At 36.8% G+C, this 25,814-nt stretch overlaps 1 protein-coding gene across 2 annotated transcripts in view; it reads right to left on the bottom strand.

Moving 5' to 3' along the window:
* Positions 1–3,491: 3,491 nt before the first annotated feature.
* Positions 3,492–25,814, bottom strand: part of Atg10 (autophagy related 10) — a 239,572-nt gene continuing 217,249 nt past the window's right edge. For both annotated transcript variants that reach the window (XM_048331622.1, XM_048331623.1), the window contains 3 exons: positions 4,799–4,896; positions 3,924–4,039; positions 3,492–3,625 (listed from right to left, as the gene is read on the bottom strand). In XM_048331622.1, the coding sequence (XP_048187579.1) occupies positions 3,940–4,039; positions 4,799–4,896 (198 nt within the window). In that variant the 3' untranslated portion in view covers positions 3,492–3,625; positions 3,924–3,939. The remainder of the gene's footprint in view (positions 3,626–3,923; positions 4,040–4,798; positions 4,897–25,814) is intronic.

Below are 25,814 nucleotides of genomic sequence, written 5' to 3'. Positions count from 1 at the left end.
GAGAAGGAAATCACAGAGAGAAATATTTCTCATGGTTAATATTAGACATGTTTACTATAGCGTAAAGATTTTCTACTATTTAATTGCTATTGGGGCAACCATCTATTATTACTATAACTCCACTTTTAAAATGGGAATTTTGATTAGCCAAAAACTAAGTGTTTTGCAATTAAATAAAAAAAAAATCTGAAAATAGAGTTGCCTAAGGAGATGGGTTGATGTGCTGAAAGAGGTTCCCAATATCTACAGGCCCTTTTCTGAATGTTTTTCTGCAACAAATGTTTTAAGTACTCATTAATCAGAGACAAAAAATACATTTTCTCTTTAAAACATGAAACTGGGGCTGGGAATGTGGCTAGTGGTAGAGTGCTTGCCTCACATACATGAAGCCCTGGGTTCAATTCCTCAGCACCACATACATAGAAAAAGCCAGAAGTGGCGCTGTGGCTCAAGAGGTGGAGCGCTATCCTTGAGCAAAAAGAAGCCAGGGAGAGTGCTCAGGCCCTGAGTTCAAGCCCCAGGACTGGCAAAAAAAAAAAAAAAAAAAGAAGAAGAAGAAAAAGAAACTGGTCCAAAACCCAGTTATCATTTCAGCATCTGTTAGTAAGGATGGTTAATAACTCAGAAAAGTACAATATTTGAATAGTACATTACTACACGTGTGTGTGCACATTCACACACACACACACACACACACACACACACACACACACAATGACCTGCCTGGCTTGGGAAATCTGGTTGCTGAGAAATCTGTGTTTACATTAGGGAGAGTGTGGGAAAGAAAATTCCCTTGTAAAAGTTGAAAAGATGTTAAATGGTAACTACCAAAATGCCCAGCAAGCATATAACCAGCTTCTTATCCTAGCATGAATATATGTGGCTCAGCACTTTAAAATTTACTTTTAGCTTTTCTAGCAGTTTGAGTTAACCCTTACTTTACCTCCACTCTTTCTAAGCATTCTTAGTCTCCCGGTATGTACCAGGAGTGCTGCTCATGGTCTCGCGGGATTAATGAGCAGGCAATCACCTTATTCTAAATTGCATGATTGTCTTTCATAAAGCCATCAATGACTACAATAAGCAGCACTGTTATAATGACAAAACGCCAGAGGCTGCATAATTCATAAGGAAAAACGTTTATTTTGGTTTATGGTTCTGGAGGCAGGGAAGTCCAAGGTCAAGCAGTTGTGTATGGAAAGGGCATCTTGCTGCTTCAATGCATGGCAGAAGGCAGAAGGCTAAGAGGCCATGTGGGAACTTGTTTATGCGTAAAAATAAACAGCCATGTACATATGATTATATAAGACGAGGATAAGCAAAATCAACTCCAAGAGAAGGACACAGGAGGAGTCTATTGTTGAAGTTACGTTTAATGTTCTAGGTGAATTTCCTTTGGCGTACACTATGTGGTTACTGTATATGATTTTGGTACACTGGATATTGTATATATGCCTACCTGATCTAGGGAATGGAAAGAAAAATGAGGGAGTAAGATATCACAAGAAATGTACTCACTGCCTTATTATGTAACTGTACCCCCTCTGCATAACACCTTGTCAATAAAATTAATAAAAAAAATCCACTCCTACAGGAACAAATCTAGTCCTAAGAGAACTGAATTAATCCTTCACAACATGGAATCATCTCGTAAAGTTCTTACCAGTTCTCAACACCATTACACAAGGAATCAAGTTTCAATAGGAACTTCAGAAGGGATAAACCATAGCAGTTATATTATTTTTGTTTTGTTTAAAAACCCTCTAATGTTCTTATATCCCATGTATGGTTTCTGATTTCAGTAGTTGGACTTATAATTTTTGATTTTATAATGGTGTAAAAGTGAAACAATACCCCAAATTTCAATTTTTGATCTTTTTGTGCACAGTGATAAGTGATAACCTCTCACAATACTAGAAGGCATCAGCAAGATGCCTTGTGATAGTGAGGCAGAATACGCCACGGTGTATTGTGTTGTCAGGGTGTTTTGGATATTGAGTTTTGTGTTTTCATGTCTCAGAACATCAACAAAATGCCTAGCTATGTATATATGTGAGATGTCCAATGCTTTTTTAAATAAAACAAGCTTTGTGTAAGATGGTTTTGCCAAACTGAAGGCTGATGTAAGTGTTCTGAGGATATTTAAGGTAGAATAGGCTACGTTAGGATGTGGAATTGATCATGGATTGGTATATTGAATGTATTTTCAGCTTGTGGCATTATCAGCTTACAATGGGTTTACAAGGTATAGCCAGGAGGTTATATGTTACAGAGCATCTGTAATGCCCGCACATAAAATTCACCTTGCATAGAACTGGAAAGGGCTTGTTGCCTCATCCCCCACCGCCAATTCAATGTCACACTAAAATCTACACCCAAACCAGAGGTTCTATAAGGAGTATGCACCTCAGATCACCAATGAAAGGTTGTTTCCAAGTGGCCTCACATTTGTACCTGTAAAACCTCAGGTGATTCAGGTATATTCTCCATTCAAACAAATGAATCTAGATTCTCTAAAGAGCCAATTATATTTTTCTCTTAGTTTCTCTTGGTTTATGCTTCTGATTAATTAGAATGAAAAACAAGAAATGAAAATAGATAATTCCTCTAGGTGAAGTTTATCTTGCTGGCTATTAAGTTTATTTACTGATTGAATAAATAACAATTTTAAGAAAAGTAAGCATTTAATGACTGTATAATAATACTTCACAATATTGTCTCATGCATTGGAGATCTCATGTGATTTATCTGCTTATCTCCTTCAGCCTCTCTCTCTCTCTCTCTCTCGGAGTAAAATAAAATAGAAATAATCTATTGCTCTTGAGTTTGGTTGTGGAAGAATAATTTAACATTGGACATGTTTACAACATTAGTTTCCAGGGACACATAAATTTTATGTCTTAATTTTCATACTTTATATTAAAATGAACACATATTTTTCTAACAATCAGTATCCATATCAGAAGAAGGAAGACCTGCAAGTGAACTAATGATGTCATTTGTTAACATATTACAACATTGTAGAGGGTTTATTCCTTAGGGAAAAAGGAATCACATCATAAAATGTTGTATAGTGTTCATCTCATTAAAACCAGGTAAATCCACTGGCCGCTGGTGGCTCATCTTAGCTACTCAGGAGGCTGAGATCTGAGGATCAAGGTTCAAAGCAAGCCCAGGCAGAAAAGTCCATGAGACTCTTATCTCCAGTAAACTACCCAGAAAAAGCTGGAAGTGGCTCTGTGGCTCCCACGGACGCACTAGCCTTGAGCACAAAGAAGCTCAGGGATAGCACCCAGGCCCCGAGTTCAAGCCCAGGACTAGCAACAAAACCCAACCCAACCAATCCAAACAACAACAACAAAAAGGTAGGAAAACTCTTAGTGTTCCATTTTTTAAAATTTAATTTTATTGTCAAGGTGATGTGCAGAGGGGTTACAGTTACATATGTAAGGTAGTGAGTACATTTCTTGTCAAACTTGTGTGTTCTATTCTTTTAATTCAACATTTTTTTTTTTTGGCAATACTGGTTTTTGAATATCCGGCCTTATACTTGGCCAGGCAAGTGCTCTACCACAGCCATCTCTTGGTGTTCTACACTTCACAGTCTCTAAGTTAAACAGAAGATCTGAGAAGAAGAAGGAAAGAAAAGTTAAGAGAACAAAATCAGTTTAACTGAGTAAAAAGTCTAGTTACTAGTTGCTAACTTAAAACTGCTCCCTCCGGTAGTTGAAAGAAAGCTATTGATAGCAAAGAAAAATGTGTCCCAGGTAACTGGGTATGATACTAGTAGAAAGTAAAATACAAACCAGGGTTCAGCCCATTTAAGATGAAAGCAAGGTTACGATAGAGCAGGGAAGAATGTAAGTTCAATGGAAACATCATGATCAAACAGTAGAACATGAAGTCCAAGCTTTTCTCTTTACCTTGTCAATCAACATTTCACTCATCCTGAGAAGCTGCTTTGGCATAACTCAGAGGGAGATCCAACCCAACAACTGGCCCTACAATGCTCAGCCATGACGTAATATAGTTGACATTCCTAGGAAATAAGTGAAACATAGCAATACAAATAAATGCTTCCATCATAATTTTTGGATGAATAGTGAACTTCTCATCGGTCAGTGATACAAACAGGAAGTGAGGTTTTCTTCAAAGATGTATACCTACCTGGAATTCCAGCATTTCTTTAATTTTTTTTTGTTTTGTTTATGTGGTGCTGAGAAATCAAGCCCAAGGGCTTCATGCATGCCAGGCAAGCACTCTACCACTAAGCCACATTCCCAGCCCCAAATTCCAACATTTCTGAAAAGCAGCCTAATTGCTTGGAAAGAATTTCCATTTCAGAGAGAATATAAGGATCTCTTAAAGGTAATTGAAAGAGTTTCTGACTTGCATTGTGACTCAACTTCTACATTTGAAATTTATAGTATTTATTAAAATAGGTAAACACAGTGGTTAAAGAGCATGAGGCAAAAATGCTTGGGTTCAAATTCCAGTTGTATCATTAATTAGCTGTGTAACTCTGGTGAGGTCTTTTAATTCCTCAGTGCTTTAGCTGCTTTTTCTGTAAACTGAGCAAAATAATAGTATTCATAGAGACCTTATATAAACATCCAATGCATTTATATATCGAAAACTCTAAGAATAGCACCTGCCACATAAAAAAATCAATAAATGTTAGCCATTGTTATTATTACAGAGAATATTTCTTTTTTCACTTAGCTTTTAGAGACACATAAAAAGATTTACACTTTTAACATCAGAGCAGAGACCAATGTGTCTTTAAGGTGTTTCTTACCTATTGATTTTCTTTGAATTCTTTAATACAGGAGCCATGAATTCATTCGTCTTGCAGGGATGTAGTACAAAAAAGGGTTGCCCAAGGATTGGATGCTCCTGTAAGAATCAGAGTTGGTCCCAGATTGTCTCTGTGAGTTACTTGAAAAAGTTAAAATAAATAATCCACTTTACTCTTTTAAAATACGAAGCTATTGAATAACATACAGGTTCTATTTTGAAGGACAATTTATATTCTAGACATGACAAGAGCGCGATGGGAGCAATTCATTGACAAATAGTATTGTCAAGTATGGCAAGACACACATGTTTGTTTACATGGTACAAACACTAAATATAAATTTTATTAGTTCCCTCTCTTAGGTATATTTCTCTTTGATTACTGTTTGTCATTAGTTTTCTTTCAAGGATGCCCAGGAAGCCTACCCAGTATCTTGATTATCTAAACAATGACTTTCATTCGTCACTTTGTCAATGATCAGGGAAACAAAATCTTTTGCATATTTTTAAACTTACATTTGACCAACATTTTCATTGTTTCAGCCAGTGCCAATGGTACAGGTTCTGTGAGGTAAAGGGTGGGGGAATGTTTGCAATATTTAAGTTTCTCTCTCTCTCTCTCATATATTTAAATATATCAGATGATATATTTAAATATATATAGGTAGAATAACTTTATAGAATAACTACATATACAGAGAGTATATTTAAATATATGTTTATATTATTTATATATCCCTCTGTGTGTGTGTGTGTTTCTCTTTTTTTGACTCTCAAGTCTATATGACTATTTCTGGAAGCTAAAATCCCATATTATATAACTGTATTCCATTTCTAAGAAAATGTTTGGATAAAAGGTAGAGGTCAGATTGCTGATAGTTTTAGGATGCAGAAAGCATCTGGCAAACAATGGAGAGCCCAGGAGGTTCTCTGCAGTAAGTCATTTGTGCACATGATCTAACAACACAAAAACAATTATTGATCACAAACCTACCCACTATTTATGTTGCAAGTTAACCACTATATTGGATAGCAACAAATTTAAATAAGTATAAAATCTAGTCATGTGATCTACAGGGGAAAAGTCATTTCACCACATCAGCAGTGATGAGGACTATTGTGAACTGGAGAGGGCTGCCATCCAAGGCATTTGAACCAAATGTGTTAACTAGGAACATAGGTCCAGTATGTGAGAGACCTTTCCATTTGTCAAAATGACCTAGGCAACATACAGTTTATGTAAAACCTCTTAGATTTAAATACTGGCATAATTTTTTAAGGAAGGGATAAGCGAAATAAAACAGGCTTGTAACTGGATTTGGACTAGGGTCTGCCCAGCTGCTTCTCTTGGCTTCTTCTCTTCTCAGATAGCCCATGAAAAAGCCAAACTCAGTTGCTCCTGGGAAACAGCTCTGATGGAAAGTAGTGATTGTCACTACAGTCTCAGTCTCAAGCCTTCATCATTCATATTTGCATGCATATGCACTCTGACATTCTTTCTCCCCATGTAGTGCCTCTAGAGGGTGTGTGTGTGTGTGTGTGTGTGTGTGTGTGTGTGTGCCTCAGCTGCTCTAAAATGCAATCCTACCAATCTCTGCCTCCCAAGTAGCTAGAATTATAAGCATAAAAAATAATTACAGCACTGCCAAAAAAGGTTATAGAAATATGTGTCAATGTAATGCTTATCTTTTTTTTTTTTTTTTTTTTTTTTGCTGGTTCTGGGGCTTGAACTCAGGGCCTGAGCACTGTCCCTGGCTTTTTTTTTTTTTTTTTTTTTTTTTTGCCAGTCCTGGGGCTTGGACTCAGGGCCTGGCTTCTTTTTGCTCAAGGATATAGCACTCTGCCACTTGAGCCACAGCACCACTTCTGGCCATTTTCTATATATGTGGTGCTGGGGAATCGAACCCAGGGCTTCATGTATACAAGGCAAGCTCTCTTGCCACTAGGCCATATTCCCAGCCGGCTTTTTTTTTTTGGGGGGGGGGGCCGGTCTTGGGCCTTGGACTCAGGGCCTGAGCACTGTCCCTGGCTTCTTTTTACTCAAGGCTAGCACTCTGCCACTTGAGCCACAGCGCCACTTCTGGCCATTTTCTGTATATGTGGTGCTGGGGAATCGAACCTAGGGCTTCATGTATGCTTGCCAATAGGTTTGCTCAAGGCTAGCAACTCTGCAACTTGAGCCACAGCGCCACTTCCGGCTTTTTCTATATATGTGGTGCTGAGGAATCAAACCCAGGGCTTCATGTTTACAAGATGAGCACTTTACCACTAGGCCATATTCCCAGCCCTGTAATGATTATCTTAAGCTGACTGAGACATCATTTCACGGAAGACCTGAACCTTGAATTAAGGACTTTGCACTTGTGGTCTATGACTTAAGCCATGCCCCTGTCTAGTTTTGACTGCAGTCATTTTTCACATAGGATGTCACATTTATTCTCAGGCTTGACCTGGAATTTAACCCACCTATTTCTTTTTTGTTGTTGGGTTTTTTTTTGTTGTTGTTTTTTGTTTGGCCAGTCCTGGGCCTTGAACTCAGGGCCTGAGCACTGTCCCTGGCTTCTATTTTTTTTTGTTGTTGTTCAAGGCTAGCACTTGAGCCACAGTGCCACTTCTGGCCATTTCCTATATATATGGTGCTGAGGAATCGAACCCAGGGCTTCATGTATACGAGGCAAGCACTCTTGCCACGAGACCATAATCCCAGCCCCTGACCCACCCATTTCTATTTCCTACATAACCAGGACAAAAAACACACACCACTGCATGCTTTGTATTGGTTAAGAGGGAATCTTGGAAACATTGTTATTTTTGGCTTCACTGGTCCCCAATACAGTATTACCCCAATAGTATCTCCAACAGTATTACCAATCTCCACTTCCCAAACAACTAGAATTATACATGTGAGCCACTGTTCTCAGCTTTATGTCATCTTTTAAGGAAGTTTTTATTTTTTGCTGGTCCTGGGGCTTGAAGTCAGGGCTTGGGTGCTGTCCTGGGACTTCTCTGTGTTAAAAGTGAGCGCTCTGCCACTTGAGCCACAGCACCACTTCTGGGTTTTTCTGAGTAGTTTATTGGAGATAAGAGTCTCATGGGGACTTTCCTGCCTGGGCTGGCTTCCAACTGCGATCCTCAAATCTCAGCCTCCTGAGTAGCTAGGATTGCAAGCTTGAGCTGCCAGCACCTGACTTAAGGAAAGTTTTGTAAGGAAATGAGTATAAGAGTAAATTTCCAGTTATAATGGAATGAAGAGGTCTCCCCAAGAATAAAACAGATTTCCTTCCCCTTTCAATGGCTCCATCAACAGAGGATTCTACTAGAGCAGCGATGGCCTGAAAGCCAGCAGCCCTGCTGGCCTGAGAGGCTGACGTGTTCTGTAGCAGATGGTGAACACTATTGCTCAGCAGCTTTGTCAATAAAAATCACAAACTAGGTTCTAAATGAAAAGAGAAAAGCACAGTTTTGCTGACCAGAAGATTCACTGCCCATCAAGACCATCAGCAGACAAGCCAAAACTGTAATAGGGATCCCAGAACTGAGACAGTCTGAGAATTGTTCTCCAGGCATCCTGACTGATTGGAACTATGCACATGTGTGTGTGTTGGGGGGGGGGGCGTAGAGGTGGGGGGTGGACACACAAAAGTTTGCTGAGAAGTAACAGTTAAGGTTGACTTGATCACTACCCTCACACTATGTCTCAGCAAATGAAAGAAGGCTTATGGTATTGGGATATTTGAGCACAATCTCCATCCAATAATTGTGTAAGCAGTAAGCTTACAGTGACCTGAGGAGGGCAGGCTAAAGAATTAAAAGTGGAAATTAAAAAACTAGGTATGAGGCCACATACCGGTAGAATCAGATATTTAGGAGGCTGAGCCCACCACTTTGACCAGTGATAACTCCAAATTGAAAAAAGAAAAAAAGGGAAGGAAGGAAGAAAGCAAAGAGGAAAGAAAGAAGGAGGAAGAAAAGAAAGGAAGAAGGAAAAGGAAGGAAGGAAGAAGGAAAAGGAAGAAAGGAAGGAAGGAAAAAAGAAAAAAGGAAAAAGGAAGGAGAAAGAGAGAAAGAAAAGAAGAAAAGGAAAAAAGAAACAAGTGAGACAAAGTCTGCAGATAAAGGATAGGAAACTGGGCATTCTCTCACAGTCAGGCCAAAGGACACTCTTAGGGGAGGAACAGAAAGACACAATACCCATGTGCTTCTGATCATATAAAATAATGTTTATCAAAATGAACTGCAGGAAATGGAAATAGAGGTTCTTTTCTTTATTACTGTTTTGTTTTCTTTTTTCTTGTTTGTTCACTTGTCTGCACAGAGTAGAAAGACAAAGGTAAACAAATGCAGCAATGGTATTCAGTAGACATTATGCTGAAAATGCACTATACAAATTGTATGTGAGGACAGGAGGAAATAACTGGGAGAGAGGGAGGGAAAGGGTGACATTGTCCAGAAAGAAATATACCTGACTTAGGTAACCTGTTACCTGTCTATAACCTTTATGACACAATTTTTTTTTATTTCTTTATTGTAAAAGTGAAGTAGAGAGGGGTTACAGTTTCATACATAAGGCACTGAGTACATTTTTTATCCAACTTGTTACCTCCTCCCTCATTTTCCCCTGCCTCTCCCTCCCCATTTCCCTCCCCCCTCCCCCCCCCCCGCCAAGAGTTGTACAGTTGGTTTACAGCATACAGTTTTGGAAGTATTGCTGTTGCATTGGTTTGTCTTTTTATCCTTTGTCTCCCCATTTTGGTATTCCCTTTGCCTTCCCTGTTTGTAATACATGTATATACAATATCCAGGGTACTAAAATCAGTTATAGTGATATCAGGGGTAAAACCATGGGAAAGAAAGACAAAAGAAAAAGGGCATAATTTCACATGGTAGTTGGAAACAACAACAACAATGATAAACCACTTGTTTCCATAACTTGGAGTCCATTTCAGCTAGCATTATCTTATGTGTTTATCTGGACATAGCTACTGAGCTATTTTAATCTTCTGCTAGGACTATCCTAGACATGTACTAATTATTCCCAATGAGGGAAACCATAGAGTCTATGTTTCTTTGGGTCTGGCTTACTTCATTTAGTATGATTTTTTTCCTAGTCCTTCCATGTCCTTACAAATGGGGCAATGCCATTCTTTCTGATAGAGGCATAAAATTCCATTGACACACAAAAAATGTTAAAGCTACTAAAACAAACAAAACTGCAACAATAACAGGCAATCTTCAGGGTAAAATATTAGAATTCAGAACTGATTTAACATATTATTTAAAATGCCTAGTTTTTATTCTCTCTCTCTCTCTTTCTCTCTTCTCTCTCTCTCTCTCTCTCTTTCTCTCTCTCTCTCTCTCTGTTTAAATGCAGATAAGAGTCTCATGAATTTTTCTGCCCAGGATGACTTCAACCACAATCTTCTAACCTCAGCCTCTCCAGTATCTAGGATTACAGACATGCACAATCCTCCAATCTCAGCCTCCTAAGTAGCTAGGATTATAGGCATGAGTCACTAACCAGTGCCTGGCTTAAATGTCTAGTTTTCAAAGAAATTTAAGAGACATGCAAAGAAACCAAAAAGTGTTACACAAATGTCATTAATAAAAACTAATTGAGTCAAAATGTTGGATTTACAAATAATTTATAAATCAACTATTATAAATATGCTCAAATATTTGAAATTACATTTACACAAATAAAAGAGAAAAATAATGACAATGACTGAAAATAAAGTAATATCTATAAAGAAATACAAACTGGATTAAAAAAACTGAATGGAAATTTTGGAGTTTTGAAAATATCAGAAATAAAAATTCACAAAATAGGTACAATAGTAGATATGAAATACCAGTAGAAGTAATTAATGGGTTAGAAGATAAATTAAAGGAAAGTATTCAGTCCAAAGAAGATAGAGGAAGAAAATGGAGTAAAATATGCATCTGAGACCTGTACTATGGCAACCTATACTATCTAGCATACATGTAGTAGGAATTTGAGGAAAAAATAAACAGGCAAGATATTAAAAGAAATACAAGCTAAAAAACAAGTCCATACCTATACACATCATAAGCAAGTGAGTGACAACCAAAACCAAGGAGAGTACATATTTTAGGAAAAGATGTTAGTCTTGCCAAACTGTGGAATGAGCCATGGGACCTAACAACTGGTGAATGGATAAAGAAACTAAACACACACACACACACACACACACACACACACACACACACACACACATACATATACACCATGCAATATTACTTTGTTATAAAAATAAAATCATGTAATTTGCAGGAATGGATGGAAGTGAGGATCATCATATTAATTCAGGTAATAAAGCTCAAAAGTCAAATATCCAATATTCTTACTCATTTGCAGTGTACAGACCTAATATGATAATGTCAATAATAGTAATGGTAATGTGTCACCAGATAAAAGGGTGATTGTTTCTGAGGGGGTAATGAAGGACAAAAAGTATTCAAGGATTATGTGTTTTGGATTATAACAACATAGTGAAACTCACCAAATGCTGTTTGTAAAGGAGGGAGGATGGAGAGGAGGAATGGGAACATGGCTGCGAGATGAATATGCTCAAAGTGTATTATCATAACGAAATTGCTTTATATTATAAATGCTTATTAATTAAAAAATAATGGGACAATTCTGCTCTGCAAAACAGGAAAAGATGTAATAAATACTCCTCACATAAAAAGGAATAAAAAAGCCAGGCACTGGTGGTTCATGCCTAAAATCCTAGCAACTCAAGAGGCTGAGATCTGAGCATCATGGTTCAAACCCAGCCTGTGTAGGAAAGGCCGTGAGATTCTAACCTCCAATTAACCACCAGAAAACTGGAAGTGGCTCTTTGGCTCACAGTAGTAAATCACTAGCCTTAAGCAAAATGAGCTCAGTGACAGTGCCCAGGCCCTGAGTTCAAGCCTCATGACTGACCAAAAAAAAAAAAAAAAAAAAGGAATAAAAATATAACAATGATTGACTTGATCTGTCCTGAAGGCAATGATAGATTCAAAGTGCTAGTGAAAAAAAACTGAACTGTGCATCAAGAATTCTATATCCAGGACATGTGCTAATTATACTAGCTGAAGATCACAATACATCAATAGCTATGTACATATGAACATATAAGATGATGCTAAGTGAAATGAACTCCAGGTTATAGAAATAAGTGGTTTATCATTGTTGTTGTTATTTTCAATGTACTATGTGAAATTATGCCTTTTTCTTTTGTATTTCTTTCCCCATGATGTCATTGTAACTGATTTTGGTACCTTGGGTATTGTATATATGTTTATCGGGACTAGGGAAGGGAAGGGGAATGTTAAAATGGAGAGACAAAGGGCAAAAGATGAACCAAGGCAACAGCAATAATTGGAAGATAATATGCTGTAAACTAACAGTACAACTCTGGGGAGAGGAGGGAATTGGGGAGGGGGAAGGTGGGAGAAAAGTGAGGGAGGAGTAACAAGTTTGATAAGAAAAGTACTCATTGCCTTACATATGAAACTGTAACCCTCTGTACATCACTTTGACAATAAATTAATTGATTAAACAAAGAATGAATGTCAAAAAAGGAATTCTATATCCAGAAAAACTCTCCTTCAAAAATAAAGGCAATACAGAGGCTGGGATATGGCTTAGCAGTAGAGTGCTTGCCTTGCAGGCATGCAGCCCTGGGTTCGATTCCTCAGCACCACATAAACAGGGAAAGCCCGAAGTGGGCACTGTGGCTCAACTGGTAGAATACTAGCCTTGAGCCAAAAGAAGCCAGGGACAGTGCTCAGACTCTGAGTCCAAGCCACAGGACTGGCAACAAAAACAAAACAAAACAAAAAACAACAAAAAAAAAAAAGAAAAAAATGAAGGTAATATAAATATATGCCCAAGGAAATAGATTGAGAGAATTCCTTGTTAAGAGATCTGCCTTATAGAAGAAACAACATGAAAGGCCTCAGAAATGGTGTACTTAGGTGCGGTGGTTCACACTTACAATCCAGGCACTTAAGAGACTCAACTGGAAGGTTCACAAGTTCAAGGCCAGCCTGGATTACATAGCAAGACCTTATTCAAAACTCCTAAAACTAAAAATAGACCCTCTCCAACAAAACCCTAAGAAATTTTCTTTTAGTTTTTTTTAAATGACATAAGAGTATAAAAGCAAAAGTTGTAACAGTTTAGAATTGTTTTCATAACATATTGATATATATATACAATAATTGCACAAAAATAGAAGAAATAGAAGCCTACAGAACAAAGTTTCTATATGTGAACATAACCAAATCTCTATGAAGCTTTACTTCTATTGTTAGAATGTTTAAAAAGGAGGGGTTGTGGCTTTGAGAATATTTACAATTCAACAATTCCTTATAAAACAAATCCTTTAAGCATTGTTATTAATTATGACCACTTTCCTAACAATATGTCAAAAACATTCATAATTAATTTGCATGATTAAATTGTACATGTTTCAACACCCAATAACTTCTAAAATGTATTAGCTTTTCTTAGTTGTGGAAAATTAACCAAATAATTAATTACCTTTCAAATATATGTGGAATATTAATTTTTAAAATATTCAAAATAAATCATTGTTTCCAAATACAAGCTGAAGGTTATTTCCAAATGCTAGTGATAGAAAATATCTCAGGTTTTGAACATTCTAGATGAGTCTATTTTTGTAGATTTTTACCAAACCCAATATAGTCTGAAATTTCGTTTTTGTTGGTGCTAAAAAACGTTTTATGTTTTAAAACTTTTCAAACTTCCTATTTTTGGATTACAAATACTTTGTATTCTGGACTACTATATACATAGCCTAGAGTTATAATGTTCATAGTACATAGAAAAATATCGTTTCCTTGACACTGTTGGGATTATATTTTAATGCTGGGCTTGAATTCAGGGCCTCATACTTTCAGGCAGCTTTTCTACTCAAGGGTAGCACCTGCCACTTGAGCCATACTCCTATTTGTAGCTCTTTGCTAGTTAGGCAGAGATAAGAGTTTCACAGAACTTTCTGTTGGGGCTGGCTCCAAACAGTAAGCCTCAGATCTCAGCATGAGAACTCGGATTCCAGGTGTGAGCCACCAGCACCCAACCTCGTGTATTTGTTCATTCATTCAGGCACATTCATTCACCAAACGTTGTGTTCTTGTCTGATCATTTTGAATTGACTTGTACCTAACTCAAGGCAAAAGGTCTGTAATTAAAAACAGAATTTGTCTTATGGAGAACTTTATCAGGTGGAAGTCACAACATTTCGCAGTGGTCAGAGTGATGTCAGCCAATGCTATTTTTCAGCCATATTCAGCTGATCCTGAAATCCTACAAATTTGCATTCAGACGAACAAGAAAATAAAATTTACAAATAGGCAGAGGCATGTGATCAGTGCATACAATGAATCTGGATAATATTTCCCCAAGCCATTTTTTCTACAATGGAGATTTTTTAATAAGGCTTATGGTATCAAGAAAGATTATGTCTATTTTCTACCATTTCCTTCAGACAGCTAGAATCAGAGATGAAAATGCTCTTTAGTTGGCTTAGGAAGGATGTGTTAGAGCTAAAGAAAAATCTAAACTTTTACACCTGATATGTTTAACATACCTTTTTTTCAAAAGTGAAGGCACATCAAAACTGTCAGGATCTTTTTAGTGACATTTCTTAGATCAATTCAGGAGGTAAATTCATGTGAAACTGCTACCATCTGCTGTCAGTACTAATGAACTGAGCAAATCTGTGCTGAGAAAAATGTCCTAGTGGAAATACATACAGCCAATGAACTGTGTTAGGCTTACAACTCAATAAACACTTCTGCTGGAACAAAGTTCTGCTAAATGGTTTTCTGTGAAAATAGAAATGATAGGTCAGATTCTATCTCTGTACTCCAGAGGAGTTTATATGGGCACATTCTCATATGAAATGTAATTTAGCAATGGTTAAATGTATCATAAAATAAGTCTTGACATGAATACTGTGAATTGCTTTTGGAACTATTAGATGTGCCTATCAGAAGGAAATAATACTGTACCTTCATCTTCCATGTAATAAATATGATAACTTACTTAGTTCATTTCTTAATTTTCTTGGCTCTCTGGAAAGGCACAAATATAATTTTGCATACTAAGCTTTCACTCAGTTTCATATTCCAGATTGATTAAATTTGCCTTCTACTCTGGGCATATTCCTTACAAATGAAGAGCTGTGTCTCCATCATCCTACCCCTTGAGCAGGGGAAAAAAATGGACATCTAGAGAAGTAGGCCTGGTCCTGGGTGCTGTACATGTGACTTCTACCATCATGACATAGAATAAGAGGCTTTCAAAGTCTGCACCCTAACCCTGCATTTGTCCAAGCCTGCCACTTTAACATAAACTGAGATCAAACATTGTGCCTCCTCCCACCTTTGACTAGCCCTGGTTTCGAGGATAGTCAATACTTTCCATATTCTCTAGTTCAACGTCTCAAAAATCTATTCATTCACTTTAAAATATTGTGTTTTCATATAACCCTAAGAGCAATACACACAAAAAGATCCAAAAATAGAGCTAAGCACAAAAAATAAAACCAGGATCATCAAGCTGCACAACTCAGAATAAGTGCAGGTGAATTTCTTTTCAGAAACTGTTTTACACATGCAATTATAGTTATTGTCACCTTTTATGCAATGAACAAATACTAAGTGCCTGCTCTGTACTAATTCCTTCCATGTATGCTGTGTATGTGTATGTGTGTGACAGAGAGAGAGAGAGAGAGAGAGAGAGAGAGAGAGAGAGAGAGAGAGAGAGAGAGAGAGAGAGACTTGGGGTTTAGAGCCTGAGTGTTGTCTCTGAGGTTTTTTGTTCAAGGCTAGTGCTGTACCACTTAAGCCATGTCTCCACTCCCAGCTTTGAAGTGATTAACTGAAGATAAAAGTCTCACAGTTATAGAAACAAGTGGTTTATCATTGTTGTTGTTATTTTCAACATACCATGTGAAATTATGACTTTTCTTTTGTCTCCCCCCCCCCCACCGTGGTTTTACTCATGATATCACTGAAACTGATTTTGGTACCTTGGATATTGTATATATATGTACTGGAACTAGGGAAGGAAATGGGGAATATCAAAATGGAGAGACAATGGATAAAAGACCAACCAATGAAACAGCAATACTTATAAAACTATATGCTGTAAACTAACTGAACAACTCATTGGTGGGGGGGAAAAGGAGGGAGGAAGGTGGGGGGAATGAGGGAGGAGGTAACAAGTTGGATAAGAAATGTACGCACTGCCTTATGTATGAAACTGTAACCCCTCTGTTCATCACTTTGACAATAAAGAAATAAATAAATTAAAAAATGAAAGTCTCACAGACTTTTCTACCCAGGCTGGCTTTAACTGCAATCATCAGATCTCAGTTTCCTGAGTAGTTAAGAGTAAAATCATGAGTTACTAGCTCCTGGCCATATATGACTTTTTAATGCAACTGTCTAGATTACATTGTCTTCTGTTTTACTAATTTCGCTACCACATCATTTGCTCCGTTTATTGTTTAGATTTATTTGGCTCTTTTTGAAATGTTTCATGAGTACTTAAAAGAATATGCATAAGAGATATGTACTCTTCAGTTGCTAAGTGTTCTGTAGGTTTCATTACATCAAAATAGGCATTCGTGTCATTCACATCTGTATTTTTGTCCACTTGCTCTATCAATTTCTAAGACAAGTTCAGATCTTTCCTATAACAGTTGACTTGTCCATTTCTACTTGAGATTTGTCAATATTTTGCTTTATATACCTCTAAAACATAGAGGTATGCCTTCCTAGAGAATTGGAACTTTAATGTAAAATGACTGTACTTTATCTGTGATCATGCTTCCTTCTTATTTGATACCAATATAGCCATAACTTCTATTTATCTTGTGTGTTTGAATATTCTTTAACTTTCAATATTTTTGTCTTTACTTAATGTTAAAAGAATATAGCTGGATTAAAAAATCAGCCATGATAATCTTTTACATGGAGTGTTAGTTCGCTTATGGACTTTATGATCACTGATATAATTTGATTTATTCAATTTCATTTCAGACCTTTCACTCATTCTATTTTTAATGTTTTCCTTTCCTTTTTCACCCTTCCTTGGTAATTATTTTTGAACCTAATATAACAGTAAAAGTTATATTCCTTTTTATTTTCATTAGCTTGAAAATGATATATGAACTTTAAGTCATTACCTCTATTTTTAAAAAGTATTTTGTCTCATAAAATCTCCCAATTACTTGATTTCTCTCCCAAAACAAACACTTTAAGATGACTGACTCTGGGGGCTGGGAATATGGCCTAGTGGCAAGAGCGCCTGCCTTATACATGAAGCCCTGGGTTCGATTCCCCAGCACCACATATAATAGAAAACAGCCAGAAGTGGCACTGTGGCTCAAGTGGCAGAGTACTAGCCTTGAGCAAAAAGAAACCAGGGACAATGCTCAGGTCCTGAGTCCAAGGTCCAGGACTGGCAAAAAAAAAAGATGACTAACTCTGGCCTTCCTAATTTTTGTTCTATTGTTGTTCATAATTTCAGTTATATCTTGTTTTTAACCCCACAAAGTAAACATTATTAATGCTTAGACTTATTCAAATTTTACTATATTATTCAAATTTTACTGCATTTCCTACAGCCTTCAGGATAGTTTATCATTAAAATATATCCTTCAGAACTGGGAGAAAGAGAGGGAAAGGGTGAAACTGGTCAAAAAATGTACTTATTACCTGACTTATGTAACTGTAACCCCTCTGTACATCATCTTTATAATAAGAAGAAAACTATGTCCTTCATAATGCTTCTTGATAAAGATCTATAGGCTATAAATTGCCCCATCCTATAAATGCTTCATTTGTCCTTATTTTTTTCCAATTAGAAGTAAATTTTCTGTCTGATTGTCATTTCTTTTAAGATTTTCTCCTTCTCTCTAGTATCACTATAATGTGTCTGGGTGAATTTCTCTTCATTTATATTAGATGGGATTCACCAAGCTTCCGAACACAAATATCAATGTTCTTTTAACAACTCTTGAGAAATCATTGGTACTTAGCAGTTGAATGTTGTTTCTTCTTCATTTTCTGTAATCTTTCCATCTCAACATGCTAATCCTTTTCTTTTTTTAATTTAAATTTTATTGTAAAGGTGGTGTACAGAGAGGTTACAGTTACACAAGCAAGGTAATGAATACATTTCTTATTGAACAGTTTTACCTCTTGCCCTCATTTTCTCCCACTTCCCCCTGCTACTCACCCCACCCCAAGTTGTAATGTTCATTTCCAACATAGCATCTAGTGAGTATCACTGTTGATTTAGTTCATCCTTTGTCCCACCATTTCTGTGATTCTTCTTCCCTTCCCCAAATTAGGTAAACTTATATAAAAGACAAAGGGTACAGAAATAAAAACCAGTGATAATAGGGAATAAACCAAAGGAAAACTAAAGAACTCTATCCTTTCTATCTCTTATTCTGTTAGCATATTTACAATTTCTTTCTTACTTTTTGGTACAGTTTCTTCAGATTCACCTTCTAGTATACTAATTCTCCCTCCAAATGATCACTTTAGCCACAGCTCTACTTCTGGCTTTTTGGGTGGATCATTGCAGATAGGAGTTTCATGGAGCTTTCCTACTGCTGCTGGCTTTGTACCACGATTCTCCAATCTCATATTCCTGAGTAATTAAGATTACAGGTGTCAGCCATCGGCACTTGGCTCAATTTGAATATTTTTAAGTGTGCCCGTTTTTATAGTCTCTTCTTTCAATAGCATATGTATGTACAGTTTTTTCATCCATTTAAAATAAGCTGAAGGGCTTAGAGGTAGAGTGCTTGCCTACTATGCATGAATCCCTGGGTTTGATTCCTTAGCACTACATAAACAGAAAAAAACAGAAGTGGTGCTGTGGCTGAAGTGGTAGAGTGCTAGCCTTGAGCAAAAAGAAGCCAGGGACAGTGCTCAGTTCCCGAGGTCAAGCGCAGAGCTGGCAAAAAAAAAAAGCTCAAAATATTTATATTTTTCATTGATTAATTCCAATATTTGAATTTTGGGGTTCTGATGCTACAACTTGTTGTCTTAGCTGGTTCTTACTCTTAAAGTCCTGCCTCAAATTCTGTAAGTTTTACTTGTAAACAGAGATCAAGATATAAATATGATAATCCTTTGAGACCTCGAGTTCAAAGGACATACCTCTAAATAAGTTTTTACATGCTGCTGCTTGTCACTTACGAAGGATTCTAACTCCAACCCAATATGTGGATGGACTCCTGTTTGAAAATTTGAGGGAAGTTCCCTTCTCTTTCATTTTTCCATGCATAGCAAGACAGAGACAGACAGATAGATGACAAAAATAAGATTTGAATATATAGAAAATAAGGGATGGGATTATATTTTACATAAATTTGTTAAGGAATATATCTTTGTACAAGTAATATTTGAACATAGACATAACCAAGTGAGGAGCAAACCATGCAATTTTTTTTGAAAAATGTTTTATTTAAATCTATGTTTTATTAAATCTGTGGTTTAGATGTAGTTTACAACTCTTGTTGTTTCTCAAACATGCTGCCCCTTCTTGCTTATAAATTTTTGTATATAAAACATTTCTATATGCTGTTTCCTTGGCCTGGAGCTTCCTCTCCTTCACTTCTACCCAACAATGTCTGTTTTTCCCCTTCAGATCTCAGCTTTCTTTAACTTCATCCTGAATCAATTAGATGCCATCACTGTGTTCCTACTGCAACTCAGCTTAAGCCTACTGCTAATTCCACATTGTCCCACACAGGCAATTGACTATTCATAGACATGCTTCCCTAATATCCTACAATTCCCTTGAAGGCAGAAGAATTCTGATTGCTATTTTAATTTTAGCACTCAAGACATTGCCTTTCATCTACTCAATAGTAGTTACTTAATAAATATTAGTGGGATCACTGCATAGACAAAACCAATCTAAAACTTTCTAAGCATGATGTCAGTACTCAGATAGTTGATCAATTCAAATTTTTGGATTAACGATGCCGAACCTATACCTAAAAGTAGATTAAACTATATAAGAGCAGATTTTACAAGTGTTTTCAAAGTGTTATTGTCTTCAGTGGTCCAAAGGATGTCTGGCACTAGAATATGCTCAAAGTTGCTTTGTACTAAATTATTACTGGCTCTTGCAGCCTGCTCTACAAGTGCTGATATTCGTGTACAAAGCACAAGCAGCTCTGTATCATCAGCTTTCCCGTTACTATAAGAATTCCTACAGAAATACAGTTTCAGAGGTGGAAAGGAATGGCACATTAGCTCACAGAATAAGCAGAATGGAGCCAGGTAGGGATAAAGGCATGATATGCCTTGCAAAGACAAAGCCTCTAATGACCTATTTCTCTGCCAGCTCTCACTTTTTATAGTTCCATTGTATCACAGTAGTGGACCCGAAATTTTAATCCATCAACAGATTAAACTGTTCATTAGGTTAGAGTCCTCATGATTTAATCATCACTAGAAACACCCTTGTAGACACACCCAGTAATGTCTTTACTTATTTCCTAGGCTTTGCTCAATCCAATCAAGTTGACCCTCAAGATCAGCCAACACAAGCTCCTATACTACAGTAGGGATAGGAGAGAGCCAGAACCATTTTTTTCTCCTTGACTTGAAACCAGGGAAAGCACCTAGTGCACATTTATTTCTAGAATAACTAAGTATTTGTTTTCTCAAATATTTCATCAAGAATCTAAGAGTAAAAAAAGAAAGGTCAAAGATATGGTTGAGAATCGCTATTCATATATAATTTACTTTAAAAACTTATGTACACCTGTAATCTTAGTTACTCAGGAGGCTGAGATCTGAGGATTGAGGTTCAAAGCATCCTATGCAGGAAAGTCTGTGAGAGTTTTCTCCAATTAACCACCCAAAACCCCGAAGTGTAGCTGTGCCCTGTAAGCTGGAATAAAAAGATAAACATCTTATTTTACCATTGAGAAAACCTGATACACCAAGGTGTGTGTGCATTTTAATTTTGTGAGCCTATTGTCTGCCTCAGGATTTTATTCGCTTAAGGTATACTACTTCAACTAAGAAGCTAATTAAAGTATTACTATAATAATCATCTTCTTACTTGACTCAGACTTTATTGATTCAGTTTTCTTACTCAAGCATTTAGTGAACATCACTAAATACATAGTGTGGCTAAAACCTGCATGCTAAACATTCATTTCCCTTGCCATCCATTCACATTCATTTTTCCAATAAACATGCAAGGAGCATGGTCTATTACCAGACAGTGTTCTAAATGCAAGGCCCTGTGAAATCCCAGTACTGACAAAAAGAAAGAAAAGGAAAGGATGATAAACACGATATCTTCTGTGGGATTAATTTTTTATTTTGTGTCATCTATTAAAAAGAAAGCATGGAACCGCCTCATGCTTCCAGAGAGGACTGTGCAGGTATTACGGTACTAGCAAACAATGAATACTCCCCACTATAAGGTTAAGGGTGCCTTGAGGAAGACCTGAGGTGTTGGATAGCTGAAGCAAGGCTCACTAGTGACCTAAAGAACTGTGGTTCAGAGGTGGTCCGATATGAGACTGGACAAGGAATCTTTCCATCTATGATGAGATAATAGTTGCCTGGAACTATTTTCACACTACAGATCTAAGGCTTGTTGTATCGTTTTAATTGTGACATTTCTGCAATGCTGTTTGAATGGATGGAAGCTGAATATATACATGCTGTACATACACATTCTCATAAACTAAGAGACCTTGAGAAAAATGGAATAAGATATCTCTTCTTTTCATCCATGCTCGGTTAGAGCAGTTGCAACTCAAAGATTACAGATGTCCTCACCAAACACAGCATATTATGAGGCTGGCCTCCCAGTGATACAGAGCCAGTACAATGAAGATTCAAAGAAAAGAGAGTTCACATCTGACTTCAAGGGTAGGAGAAGGTAGCAAAGACTTCTTGAAGATTCTGCATTTAACCTTCAAGATAGAACTTGAGAAGAGAATAGGGCAGAAAAATGTAAGCATTAAAAAAAAAAAGAACGCCAAATATAGTGGGAAAGAAGTTCTGTGACTTGAAAAAAAAAAGAATTTCTTTGACATACTTGGTAACTTTCATTTCTTTTGCATAAGATTAGAAGCTTAGTATATTTGGGGAAGAAAAACCTTCTTGTTTTCTCATATTTGTTTTGTTGATTATATTGTTGAATGGTTAAGGCAATCCTCTTATGTCCAAGAATTTTATAGAAATACTCAACCCCTATACATGGTGAAGAAGCAAGGTTTGGAATTCAGGCAATTCTATTTTATAGTTTCCAGTTTGGGGGGTGGGATATAACTAAGTCTACACTTGTATCACTTATAGTTACTTTTGGCATAGAAAATACACAGTGAGAATATTTAAGAAAAAAGTGAGAAATAAGTGTATATTTTGCCCATGCATCCAGAAAGAACAGCAAGTTTCACTCATTTCTGGAATGAGCAAGGGAGAAAAGTGAACTAGCTTTGCCTCTGTTGCACCTTTTTGTCCCCCCCCAAAATAATGGTGTTTGAGAAGTCGGTTTTAAAAATAACATAAAATAGTTCTTAAAATTTGCATGCTGCACAGATATCACCAGGATCCCTAGAATTTTTATTAAAAATTACAGACATCACAGTAATAATTCTCACATATCACCTTCTCAACTAACAAACTTACCTTTCATGGCTCCAGAGAGAGCCCAGAAACTAATTCTTTTGCATAAATCTACAAAGGGCTCCCTCCCTAGGTTCCTGACAGTCCCAAATCCAACTTCTGCATAAGACAGCAGTAGAGTTTGAATATATTTACAGAGTCTATATGGGTTGTTGCTTTAAGCAACACAATTAATATGCCAGAACTCTGAGTCCCCAAACTTATTCAGTTATCAATTTGTTGTATGTAATTTAATCTCTCTGCATTTTGATATGCAAAATGGAAATAGCACTGCTGATACTTCACAGGGAGAAAAGGAGATAACCACCAGGGCCATTATAAAGCTTGCTAGGGGAAAAGGAGCTTATGTAAATGTCTATTAATTAAACAGTCACGGCTGCACAACTAGGTCAGGCATGATGACAAGACTGAACAACCACCCCAGCCATCACTATCAAGAAGAAGAAATGTACATTTAATCCTAATAGCACTTGTTGCATTTTTATAGAGAATTAAAAATTGTAATATTCTATAGAATAACACAGAGGAGTGATTTTTTAGATCATCTTCAAAGAATCCTTTGGTAGAATATAAACTTATTAGAGACAACAGCCAAAGACAAAAACAAACCAAACAACAACAAAAAAGGCAAGCCAATTACTAACGAGAAACTTGTAAAAAGCTAATCAAAGCTCTCATCCAGAGAAAATGAGAAAATCTGAGGCTCAGAATGATTGTGTATATTGATGAGATTTTTATATAGTGTCACAGAAAGAAAAATAAAACAGATTTAAATGAAGACAAACAGGACTGAATCTTGATTTAAAAGCATTGTTATGTTCCATACCAATGTTTTTATTAAAATGTTCTGTTCTGGTAGAAACACTTTTAAAAAGTCCTAGGAGGTGCTGTCAGAAGTGGACAATCTGGGGTTCTTTCTCTAGTCAAAGACCTGAGTATGGGCAATGATAGACAAGAACCTCTATAAGCCCTCACCAGAGTTAACAGTACAGAGCGCAATTGAGAATGGAGCTTCCTGTCACATTTTCTCCAAACTTGAGGGGAGGAAACACTTTTGTAAATATTGGGTAGTGAAGGGGGTATAGAATCAGGAAACTAGACTGGTGAGATGTGACAGAAAAATCCCAAGACTGTTTAACTGAAAATGACCAGAATAAGAGAAAACATTGAGCGAAGATGTCTCATAAGTAAGGATTAAAATTTGGAACAGAGTGTCTCAGAATAAGGGTCTGTGGCCACCAGAATATCTGTTGGTTCTTTATGCAGATTCCTGGCACCCACTCCAAGTGTGTGACCAGCTCAGGGGGTATAGGCATGAGTGCTAGCTTGAACTTACACCATTCATGGAAAAGGCTGACTTTCTCCAATATGTATAAAGGGAAGGAAATATATTCATAGTGATGACCTGAGTTTAGATGGGAAACATAGCACAAGGTTTCTGACTCTCTCAATAAACTCAGCATGGTCCTCTTGTACGAGTCCATGTAGACTTGGCAAATATGTTGTACATGATATGAAGTTCAGATGATGCTAGAAAAACCCAGAAGTAATGAAGTGTGAGATTAAATGGAATGGCAGGAACACATATTGGTCTACTATTGAAAGATGCCACACTTTTCTTGAGCAATACTTCATAGTAAAAAAGGAATGTAAGAAAGAATTAGACAGTAGGATGGTAATTTTATCAGGGAGGTAGGTAAGGTTATCAAGGAGACTGAGGGCACAAGCAGCCTTTGAGAAGAAACAACAAAAACAACTTCATATATTAAACATTTGTAGAAATATTTCAATAATAATAACATATATAATTATCATTAAACTTATGATTAGAGAAGCCAATTAACTTTCCCAAGGCTATCTAACATTAAAGTATGATTTCAAAATCACTGCTCTACTTTCCAAATTCTGTCAAAGTAATGACACTATTTCTATCATTTCTCTCACCTATTCCCCTCCTGAGATAGGCTGGAGTATGGAGCCTATATATGTATCCATTATGTTCAAGGCTCAAAACTAGGGAAGGGTTTTCACAGATGAGTCAAGCACTGGCCTGGCAGAAAAGGTACTCTAAGCCTCTCCTTAAGAGAGAAGGTCCTAACTACTGGTTAGTGTTGAGTGACATGGAAGAGAAGGCAAGTGAGGGGAATAGAAATATGCCACATTGGTATAAAGATTATTTAGAACTAATGGCAATTAGGAGCAGCAAATGTACAAAGAAGTCTTTACTCCCCCCATCTGTCTAAAATCACAACATAGAATTTCCTATTGCCCTTTCCTTAGAACAACCATTATCTTTAAAGTCAGAGTCAGAACTGAGCTGATAATCCATACTAAAATAATTTATCTTCCATTAATTTGTCCATATATAGTTTCCCACAATTTATCACCCATAGAAACACAAACCCCCTTTCCTTTATGTGGTTGCCTCACAAATCTATCAACCTTGTGCAGCTCTAACTGCTTTTGAAGTCTTTGTTTCTTTTTTACAAAGGTCTCTGTGAAAGTAAAAATTTAAAGAATAATGTCAAGTAAAATTTACATAAAATTTGCAACTGTTCTCTGTAAAGTTGTAAATATTAATCTGTTTTTTTATCAATATAATTTGCAGGCCCCAGGCAGTAAACACTAGAACAGAGGAAGGACATCATTCCCATTCCCCTATCCTACAGAAGTAAAAAAGTTAGGAATAGAGTATGCTAGGCTTTTCTCTGGAGCTGATCTATACAACTGTTAAACTATATGGCTCATGCCTATAATCCTAGCTATTCAGGAGGCTGAGATATAGGGGGACTCATCTTGAGGCCAGTCCAGGCAGAAAAATTTGTTAGACTCCATCTACAAATAGCAGAAGTGGAGGTATAGCTCAAGTGGCAGAGCACCAGCATAGGCCATGAATACAAACACCGGTATTGTAAAACAACAAACAATAACAACAACAACAACAAAACAATTCAAAAGGCATATGCCTCTAGAATTCAGACGCAGCATTTATTGATGTAGTTCAAAAGGTAGCTTTGGGGAAAGAACGAGGGAAGGGAAGACACTGTATGAAAGGAAATGTACTCATTACCTGATTGGTAATTGTAATCACTTTTAAAGTAACAATAAAGTAATTTTTTTATAAAAAAGGCAGCTAAAGGACAGTCTTACAGCATTTAGGGATGCCATCACGTGATGTCATGGTGAAATACTTGATGTGAAATAACTTGATTAAAACTGTTGTAAATAAAGAGGATAAATCAAAACCCAAATCATATTTCAAAATGTAAATGCTACAACTTTAATCCCAAAGT

This window comes from Perognathus longimembris, chromosome 22 (assembly GCF_023159225.1).
Source record: "Perognathus longimembris pacificus isolate PPM17 chromosome 22, ASM2315922v1, whole genome shotgun sequence".
Classification (NCBI taxonomy): domain Eukaryota; kingdom Metazoa; phylum Chordata; class Mammalia; order Rodentia; family Heteromyidae; genus Perognathus; species Perognathus longimembris.
Note: the sequence above shows the minus strand (reverse complement) of the source record. Positions and strands in the feature narration are given on the sequence as shown.